Source organism: Molossus molossus, unplaced genomic scaffold (genome assembly GCF_014108415.1).
Source record: "Molossus molossus isolate mMolMol1 unplaced genomic scaffold, mMolMol1.p scaffold_m16_p_1, whole genome shotgun sequence".
NCBI classification, from domain to species: domain Eukaryota; kingdom Metazoa; phylum Chordata; class Mammalia; order Chiroptera; family Molossidae; genus Molossus; species Molossus molossus.
In genome coordinates this window covers 195,264,253-195,275,115 of record NW_023425344.1, presented here as the reverse complement: position 1 = coordinate 195,275,115, position 10,863 = coordinate 195,264,253, and the positions used below count along the sequence as shown (strand labels likewise).

Genomic DNA, 10,863 nt, shown 5'->3' with positions numbered 1-10,863 from the left:
CTATTTTTACATCAAAAGTCAGCAAGACAAACTAAACATATCGTTGCATCCATAAGTGTTAAAACCATGTTTAAAGAGGAGAGAAGTACTACCATAAAGCCAGAGTAGTTACCTCTGCGGGGATGGAGCAGGAAGAGGCGACACAGGAGGCTCTGGAGCACTGGCAGCAGCTTTTCTGCATCTGCTTCGTGATCAAACACCTGTTTTACCTACTTTTCGGTAGGTTATATTTCATAACATTTAAAAGTATGAGGACTTGTACTACCAAATATTAACAATGATTAAAGCCACAATTATTTAAAAGCGTGGGGAAAACAAAATAGGTCCAAGACGCACAAAAATATTCTATGCCAGCATTGCAAACCAGTGGGGAAATGGTGCCTTATAATTCTAAACAAACTGATCTACTGGCAAAAATTAAAATTAAATCTCACCTCACACAATATCCCCAAATAAATTTGAGATGGATCAAAAATGTCCTTTTGAATTAAATTTAACTAGAATAAGGATAAATATAGATCCATCTTGGGGGTGGGGAAGGCATATTCAAGTGCACCTGCAAAGGCAGAATCCTAAAGAAAACTTCCAGTGAAATGCCATACACTACAATAAAAGGCAAATAACTCACTAAAACAGTAACAACAAAAGATGAGCATCTTAATTTATAAAGAACTTATAAACCAATAAAAATTGCAAACTCTCCAAGAGAATATAGGAAAGATATGAATATGCAATGCCCAAAAGAATGTATATAAATGGTGAATAAACATCAAAAAAACACTCAACCTTCATTAAATAATCAAAGAAACACAAATTTTAAAGGGACTCCTTTTCAGCAACTATTCAATTTGCAGATTTTAAACAGCAATTTTCAATTCTGGGAGGTTGATATATTGCTAGTGGGAATTCAAAAGGGCACCATCTTTCTGATGAGTAATATATACCAAGATTCTCAAAAACTTACCTTTCGCCTAACAATTTCACTTCTAGAAAAAGATCTTCTGGAAGTAAGTCATTTTTGTGCAGATGTGATTATCTTTTAAGATGTTGATACTATCATTGCTTGCAGTTACATTATAATTAACAATCAAATTGTTAGACAGTTAAGTTGATGTTTAAAGTTATGGTACACCCATAAAATGCCATATTCTACAGCTATCTAAAATGCAAAATACATAATATGGGAAAAAATGTTTGTAATATATCGAGCAGACTGTGAGTTAATGTATAGTGTGATTGCACTACTGAAAATATAAATGGATAGCTATGCATAGAAAAAAATATGTTAAAGTACATATACCCAAGTGTTCACAGCTCTCTGGGTAGCAGAATTACAGGGATTTTGTGTATATGCACGTGAACCCTTCCACATTATCCAACTTTCCAGAAATAACACGTATTATTTCATTTTGTAACAACAAAAAAAAATCAAATAATTTTATGTTGTCAAATCATTTCCTGTTCATTTTAAAAACTAACACTAATGAAATGGTTCTCTCAGTATAGTTTTAATTTGCTTTTCTGGGGGTGGTGAGGGGTAAAAGCAGGGGCTGCACCTGGAAGTACACGACCCAGAACCGAGCCCTTCCTCACATTTACATCCAACAAATGTACTTTCCAGCAAATTATGTACCTGAAAAGTTAAGCACCAGTAAAACATCACCATTAACATTTTGAAGTTGCTCTGATTAATATTTTATTCTTGCTTTCAACACTGTTTAAAGGCTCCAACATATTAAAGAAATCTTTGATAACATAAGTGTTAATTTCTCTGGAGACAATCATATCCTATAAACATGTATATATAGATTGAGGTTTCTGCAGTCCATGTAAGGATGCTTCTTTGGGAGGAAAATAAAATGATGTGTTGACAATACTTCAGTTGTAGTTTAAAAGCAAAAAAACTGGTTTTCTTACCTAAATGAACTGATCATCTGTTAAGAGCAATGAACTCAAGTCAGGTCAAGCATAAGAATAGCTACTCCCTTCCCCTTCATCAGTCATCTTAGATTTTCCTGTACCTCATGTTACTCTGGGCAAAGCTGGTCATTTAGAGACCATCCACTCTCTAGCACTGACTGAAATACATGGTTTACACCCATTTTTTGACTGAGCAGGTTTGTACCCCTAACCCCCGCATTGTTCAAGGGTCAACTGTACTGCTTATTCATAGTCAGAAGAAAGGTCACATTCTTCCAAGGGATGACAGAAGAAAACACGTATTTAAGCATTTATATGCGTGCCTTCCTAGGCATTTCGCATCCCTCATTAACCCCATGCATAAAATTCTTTGGACTGCTCCTTCATCACTCAAAAGAGGGAACTGTATCTTCCTAACTCATTTTAGGTGAGGCATGGCACAATTAAGTATTTCACTGAAAGGCATGTAATAAATGCAATTTGATAGAGGTAAAAGAAGAGGAAAATGCAGTTACCTGCTTTCATTTGACTTAGAGAAAAAAAAATGTGCTCTACTATATACTAAAATATCAGACAACACACAACATACTGCAAAACTTTAATACAATGTGGTTAAACACAATATTCAAATATTAAACTTTTCCAGTACATGAAAGTTATCTTCTAAAAGACAAACTATTTTTATAGCTACTGCTGTGTAACTTTATAAAATTCATTCCCTCAACGTCTGACACTGATCTTGATACTTGTTAGAAAGTCTGATGTAAGAAAATGACATCTCAACAGGCAGAGAGTTAGAAGAGTATCCCAACATCCATCTTCAGAATTCACCATCAGAGGACTGATTGTCTTCTTCATCCCTTACTTCTCGGTATTTCCTCGAAGTATCCCCTTCTGGATTATAGCTCTGCATTTTAATATTCAGTTTTTCAGCTAGTTTTTGTGCTGCGAGCCTGGCTTGCATCTCCTTTAAAATAAAACATAAAGCAAAAAGTTACACACACTCATCTTTTCCTTATAATTTTTCAATGGGAAGTCATTCAAACAGTATCAGAAATAAAGGGGCATGCCACTCCACATAGCACTCTACAGCAACGTAGTGAGCCTGATGGCCATGTCTACTGCACACAACAGGGCGATGCTGTGAGAGCTACTAGCCTGCTACAGCTGTAGACACAGACGTCCATTAATCAAGTGCATGGAAACATCTCACCTCTTCATAAGAAACTGAGTAATCAGCTCAGCACTACAGTAGTTATAGACACAAACATATTTTTAAGTACGTGGGCAACACTTGTGTATATACAAACTCATAGAACAATCTGAGCTATCAAATGTCAAAAATCACTAATGCTGTGCTGATTCTCCAACTGACAATCATATTTCCTAGATTAAATCATGGCTTCTAGGCTTATGAGTTACATTTCAATGCCACAATGAAAACCAAAAAATCAATACTAAAAAGCTGGCTATCCTTCTCCAAACAAGGTCCCATGGAAATTACTATGCAGCAAAATGTCCAAGTAAATTCCAGACACTGGCAATGTGCTTGTACGCACAAGGATATTACTGACTGATGGCAGGCGGCAATGCTCATTTCTAGTTCAGCTCTTCCCATTTCTCATGCTTTCTCCTATACCACTTGAACTTCTTTAGGTCGGTCCCCTCAGGCCATGAATACTATGGCAAAGTAGAACTGAAGCGGGAGCTACTACGACTCTGCCAAGGAAGTCAACTTCAAACTGAAGGGTGTAATTCAACCTAAAAATGTCGTAGGACAGGCATTTAAGACGATATAGACCATTTGAAAAACTATTCCTCAATGCTATAGTTGTAAGCAAGCAATAATTTTAATGTACTGAGAGGAAGAAAAATGGCTTTAAAAAGAGGTGCCTTGCCCGGCCCGTGTGGCTCACTGGTTGAGCATCGACCCATGCACCAAGAGGTCACCAGTTCGATTCCCGGTCAGGGCACATGCCCAGGTCGTGGGCCGATCCCCAGTGGGGGGCATACAAGAGGCAGCCAATCAATGTTTCTATCTCTCTCTCTCCATGTTCCTCTCTCTCTAAAATCACTAAAGAAAAAAAAGATATTTTAAAAAGGGGTACCTTGAAAATGCCAATCCATGCCAACTGAGCTTTTATGAAAAGCCAAGGCAGAATAGCAGCCTGGTTTTGTAGTAACTGGTGTATAATACCTGATAAAAATCTAACTAAGCAATATTAGGAAGCTAGGCTGCTGTTTTCTTGGAAGCTCAAATTATTACTAACTCTATCGAACCCTTTCTTTTCTCACTATGGGTCTAACACATATTTTCTTCCATCTCATTTTCTGTACACAAATGGTCAATATACATGTTTAAAGTTCTATGTAGAACATACAGATTTGAAGACAGTCCTACACAAACTTGATTAAGTCACTGTACGTAGGAGATTCTTCTATCTTCACAAGGGCCTGCAGATTAGCCTTTTAAGCTTGGTGCCCAGTTGTCTGTTGACAACGCAATGCTGTCCCCCCACCCCTTTTATGCTCTCCCATGTGTCTCAGGAGATGGAAGCCGGAAGCCACATTGCCCTGATTCTCTCTGCAGGGCTCTCGGTTAGAGTCCACTGAGCAGCTCTCTCGTGGGTTTTACAGGTGGAAGACACGAGAAGTGAGACGACTGCTACCCTAACAGCATGGGGTTTCCCATTTCCTGGCAAACACCATCTGGACGTTGCAGGTAGCTGTGATCACCTCCAGCTGCTTCCTGCAGGTCTGGCAACTTCAAGACTCTGAAAACTAGAGGCACACATCTGAGAGCTAATGGCATTCACCGACCACTTTCTAGCACCTCATCCCTCTGTTAAATCCCGTCCTCCTTGAACTACCTGACGTAAATTTGGACTTATGTAGGCAGGCAACATCCAACATACAGACAGGAAATAATTAATCCTCTTAAATACCTCATAACTCTGTTTCTGCTGCTCCTGAAGCGCCAGAGATTCCTCCATGGAGAGCAGCTGTGCAGGCATGTGGTGAAGGGGTAGAAGCCGAGCTGCGGTGATGTCGTCAAGATGCTGCCTCTCCTTGCGCCGCCTTTCCTCGGACGGGACAGGAGACCCTCTTCTTTGCTGAGGACTAGATGAATCGTTCTGCTGCGCAGGTAACCTGAAGGAGAGTAAACTTGGTTATGCCTTCTTTCTACAGACATACACCTACCACACGCACACACACCCAAGTGGGCCTCAACAGTTGCTCTTTGCCCTTTCCCTCCCTCTTCAAACCTTATACTTGAACGGAAGTGACCTTTTCATTCAAAACATTTGCAAAAGGGCTTACTGTCCAGTAGAGGGGAAATAAATTTGTCAACCATGTCAGTGCAATACAGGGTGGGACACAAGCAGGTTTACAGTTGTGAGTACACGAAACAGTCTTCCTTGTATTATTTACTAATTATTGCACTATTCTCCATATGAACAACTGTACACCTACTTTTGCCCTACCCTGTGTAATACCATAGGTACCATGATTCACATCTATACATGGCACATGGGAACATGAAAAAACAGCCAGTTCTAATGGGAGACAGGGTGGTTGTCAGAAAAACCTCACTACAGTGAAATTGGAGGAGTCCTGGAATAGTGCTCACATGTGAACGAGGGGAGGAGGCATCCCAGCAGGGAGTGAGGCACATGGCTGCAGCTCACAGGAAGTACAGGGGGAAGAGCATAGAAAAGGCAGCCAGACAAACCCAGGGAGTAGGCTGGTCCAGACCATAGGGAAGAGTGCTATTCTGTGTGACGGGTTCCGACGTGCATTTTACAAATTTTACTCTGGCAGCAGTGTAGATGGACCGGTAAAGAGTTAAGACTTAGACCATATTTAGAGCCCAAGAGAGAGTTGACAGCCTTCCCTTAGGAGGATGAAGAATGATTAGTGATGAAGGTCAAGGAAATGTATTATGTAGGTCTTCATGGCTAGAAGTAATGGAGACGAGGAAAAGGAAGACACCTTGGGGGAAAAAACAAGGTGATACTAGTAATTTAGGGATTATGGGAAAAAGTCAGCTTGGGAAGAAACGAGTTCCACTTTGTACAGGATAACGCCGAGGTGCCAGGCACACCCACACAGTCACATTTCATAGGTTAACTGGCCATGTAAATCTGAAGTTCTAGAAAGACCTGAGCTAGAGGTAGAGGAGGGGCAGCCTCTGGCATCCAGGTGGTAATAGAGCCAGAACATGTAGGCCAAGGGAGAAGCAGGACAGGAGCCCAAGGACATTACTTTATCCCACTTTCCAACCTCCAAGCCATGCTCAAGTTCCCCACAACCCCTATCAGCCTTTGGCCTACTGACTCAAGGCCTAGCCTTTCCTACTCAGCTCTAACTGCTCAAATCTTTCTTTTCAACTTCCTTAACCCTCAGAGCCCTCACGGCTATTCCCTTTCCCTCCCCCCAACCCCCACCCCACTTTTAGCTAAATGACCCTAATTCAAAACTGGGATCAGGGTCTTCTGTTATATTTACTGACTAGATAATGCTTATTTCCTGTTTTCCTAGCAGTAACAACAAATTATTTCTTCACACACAAGATGAGAGGTTACTTAGTCAAAGATAACGTTGTATTCCTAACTAAAAACTAATGTAACATAATCTTGGTTTTTCTAGTTGAAAGAAATACAATGTCTTGAGGTTAAATTGGGGTATAATTAAACTTTAAAGTCTCTTTATAATAATAAAAATGATTTTAGATATTTTTAACTAGAGGTCTTCATTTTTTTCAAAAAATGGAGTAATGGTTCAATTTTGTATCTGATGTTACAGCCTAGTAAATCCAAGCTGCTACCAGTGGCTACTCCCTGATATGAATGTCACATTTACATACAAGTAAGTAACATTCTTTTCCCTTCAAAGAACTTTTCTCTCTCTGGAGAGCTCAGAAACAAAACTATGAAACAGAACTCATGAGCAGGGTTAGTTTGCACCTCCAGACCCAATCTGTTTTGTTTTCTTTAATCCCTTCTCAGCTTCCTCCCCCTAAAGTTGTTCTTAGCAGTTTAACATTCTTCCAAGTGTGGAAGTCTTGGGTCCTCATCTAGATCCTAAACTCTCTGATGAGCTGAATCTTTACTTCTGTATCACCACAGCACCTGCTGCTCATCCAGTGAGCACGCAAACATTTTTTGCTGAGAAAGTCTATCAGCTCCTGCAATTGCTTTTTCCTCAGCTGACAGTCTAATCAAAGGGGGAGCTGTATACCAAAAAATGTTTCGGGAAAAAAGTCATAATAAATTGTTTATTATGAAATATTGGCTCGGTATCCTGAAATTTAATACTCCATCTATTTAAAATATTTTCAATTATTTGGCCTAAATACTAAAGTATTTTTCAACATGAATCCTCCACTCCAGCCAGGCTGGTCTTCACTGTTTCCACAATACGACTCATTCCTGACTATAAGCAGTTCTCGCACAAAGTCCACTGAACTTAAAACATTCTCTCAATTTTTTGAGTTTAACAAATATTGTGTTCCTGTGACAGTCTATTTCCAATGGTACTTACACATTGGTTTTAAATCTACGTGATGGGGGCAGTGGGTTTTTAGCTCGCATGTCTAGCACGTCCATGTAATGAGGTTTCTTCTGTGTCCCACTACGAAGGCCTTTCAACTTCTCAGTCCTCGTGTTTTCTTCTGAACAGGGTTCATCTGGGTCTGCAATTGTGATCCTTTGTAACCTATCAATAAACAGGTTGTCGGAGGTGCTACAATTATCTTCTGCTTGATCTGACACACGATGCTGAGGGAGACACTCACTAGCTTTGGGGGAGGAAGGCGTACTGGCTCTGCTGCTGGAAGCTGGGCACCTGTTCACTGTGTACCCAACTTGGGGAGCCTCTTCATCACCTATGTGACTAGAATGTACAAGTCCCTGTTGTGAGGTTGTTTTAGATGATGTGATGTTGTCTACAGAAGAACAGCCAGGAACTAGTGATGAAGTATCAAGTATCTGGTCAGAATTCTGGGCCTTATCTGTGTTCACGTCAACTGCAACTGCGTTTTGCCTTAGCTTCCAGTCTATACTAACAGGATGAAACAGTTCACTTTTTCCTCTAACTTCTTCACGTTCTGCAATGGCAGCTTTCAGTTTGGCAACAGAGTCTAAGATCTTTTTACCGTTGTCGGGCAATCTGCAAATGAATTTTCTGTCAAATGGAAAAGAACATGTATACATTAGAGCCATGTTTTTAAACTTGAGATACAAAGACAAAGTATTATCTTCAAAGGGAGAAAAATAAACCTTTAAGTTAAAAATCTGATTTTTAACTGCCCTAAAGCAGGAAATGTAATTATCCAAATACCTGCCCCCCCCCAAAAAAAAACAAGGGGATCCAGGGAGAATAGGTAATATGCCTCATTTGTCTCATCCAATTAGAATTTCAACAAAAGTATTTTAGGCATATAGCACTTACATAAGACATTCCAGAAATCAACGGGTCTTAAAGTATGATCTACAAGACCTTCCTGGGGAAGGGAGGTAGATGGGTCTGCAAGGCCAAAGTATCTTCCTAATAATAATACTAAGATATTATTTGCCATTTTCATTATCATTTCTCACATGGGTACAGTGGAGTTTTCCAGAAACCACAGGACATGTGACTAGCCTAGCTCTGCTGGCTAACAGAATGTGTGTTTGTGTATTCTTCTGTTTTAACATTGCTCACTTGTAATTCCTAATGCATTGACAAGTATAAGCAGATAACACATAAAACAAGAGCTCTCTGGGATACTTATTAAGTCTTAAGACTAGAAAGGGGCCCTGAGACCAAAGAGTTAATCCGCTGCTATAGATTAAAAACTCATTCTCACAGGTCAAAATACTTGTGTCTACTGAAAAGCCCCCAAGTGATCATTTGTCCCTTTTGCTGAGTGCGAGTTTCTTTTCTGATCCCGGTTGCTTTAACCATACAATAAATGGGGAGGGAAGGTTACATCTCAGGCCATATATTCTTTCTCTGACACTATATTCATTCCCACAATTTCCACTATTAACATCCCCTCCAGTTAAAATTCTTGTATTTTCCTAGCTTTCTCCTCTCTTGAGCCTCGTGAACACAGCTTTTAAGTAGATATAATTAACTCTCCTGTCAACTCGGCTCACCCCGACTAAAACCGACCTCGGGTCTACTCCCCTCCCCCAACTGTCCTACTTTTTATTAATGGTTCTCCTTACAGGCTACAAACCCTCAGCTAACTCTGCCAACTCCCTATTCAAACGATCCCAAGTCTGCTGCAGTCTCCCCCACAACTCCTTTTCCAGCTCACGTCCCTGTTGGGAAACCTCTCTGAAAATACCCTCCTACCGTTCTCTGCCTCATTCCTTCCAAGCACCCTGTACCAAGCTAACTTAGGCTTCCTTCAACGATCACGATCTTGATTATTTCGCGCCCCTGCTAAAATCCACGGGGTCCGCCGACTGAGAGTCAAACTTCTCTGCCTAATGCACCACTTCACAACCCGCTTTCCATTTCCAAGGGCCCTCGTACAAAAAAACAAAAAATCTAGAGATGGAGCGGACAAGATGTTTGGGGCACGATTTGGGGGCGGGAACAGAAGGATTTAGGTGCAAACCCTCGTTTTCAGCGAGTCCAGAACCCCAGCGCGGGGCTCGGAGGGGCGGGGGCGCTCCGGCGCGCTCGGCAGAGCCGAGCCGACCCACGGCGGCCGCGCGGGGCCAGGGCGGGCGGCTTCGCGGCTGCAGGCCGTGCGCGCGCCGCGGGGCCGGCCGCACGGCCCAGGCAAGGTCACCTTCCCGGAGAGCGGGTGGGGCTGGGGAGGGGAGGGAGGGCCGCGCCCAGGGAGCCCGAACCGAAAGAGCCTGGCGGTGACTCGGCGGGACTGAAGCTTACTCGTTGCGCAAAAGTCTCTCCTGGCGCTTCAACATCTCCCGCAGCTCCGCCAAACTCCGCTGCCCCAAGTCCTCGGGAGCTTGGGGCTCGAAGCCGCGGGGCAGCGAGCACATTCTGCGGGGGCTGAGGCTGGCGCGGCGGCGGGCACTCGGCTCCCGGGGCAGCCCCCGCGGCCAACGCCGGATCCGCGGCCGGCGGGGACTCCGCCACACGAGCGGGAGTCGCCATTTTCCCGGAAGGACTGGTCTTATTCGAGCCGAATCGAGCTTTATTGAAACGCCGGAAACACACACAGACAAGGAGAAGGGGGCGCCCGGAGGAGCGGGCAGGGGCGGAAGTTGCGGGAGAGGACGTCACGCCCCGGCTGGGCGCGCCCGCGTGTTTGTTCCTTCTCTGTGCGCCTGGGCTTCACCTGTCGGTCCGCAACGCCCGTGCCCAGGGCCACCGTGACCCCCGCAGTAGCCGTCGTGGCGGGCGGTGGAGGGGCAGACATGAGTGAAATGACAGTGAAACAGTGTGAGGGTAAGGTTGGTGTGGGCACCCGGCCGGCATCTGAGAAGTGAAATGTAAGCTGACGGCTGAGGGACGAGTTGGCCCTCGGTGAGGTTGGGGCACCGAGCGGGACAGACTTGGGAGGCCCGGTCGGGGTGGCGCCCCCTTGTCCAGGCGGAGGCCTCCAACGTCCCAGGTTGGAGGGATCCTTAGGGACCGTGGGGTGTCTTCGTGGGACTCCGGCTTTGGAGCCGGGCTCGTGTCCGCGCGGCACGCCTCGGACGTGGCTGGCCCGCTGAGAACTGCTCTTGAACCATTGCACAGTTTGCCCATAGAAAAGCAGAGACACGAAAACCAAGTGAAGATTCCTAGCGCCCAGCACTGGTGACAGCACCAGCTTTCCAGCTCCGATGCCCAGCCGCTCTTTCTGCACCACCGGTTTGAAAATCCCCTTCGCCTTATGCCTGTGTCCACGCACTTGGTGGTTGGAAGGTGCTCGTTAAGGCTGCTGAGAAGAGGAAGGGGTGTAAGGAGCATCGCACCCGGCTGTACCCTCTCTAC

General features: G+C 43.7%; 1 protein-coding gene across 1 annotated transcript; it reads right to left on the bottom strand.

Moving 5' to 3' along the window:
* Nucleotides 1-1,684: 1,684 nt before the first annotated feature.
* On the bottom strand, nucleotides 1,685-10,001 carry POLR2M (RNA polymerase II subunit M). The gene is made up of 4 exons (XM_036268558.1): nucleotides 9,811-10,001; nucleotides 7,465-8,106; nucleotides 4,866-5,070; nucleotides 1,685-2,887 (listed from the first exon to the last, which is right to left on the bottom strand). The coding sequence occupies exons 1-4, from the start codon at nucleotides 9,921-9,923 to the stop codon at nucleotides 2,741-2,743; spliced, it is 1,107 nt and encodes a 368-aa protein (XP_036124451.1). The 5' UTR covers nucleotides 9,924-10,001; the 3' UTR covers nucleotides 1,685-2,740.
* Between the last annotated feature and the right edge of the window lie 862 nt (nucleotides 10,002-10,863).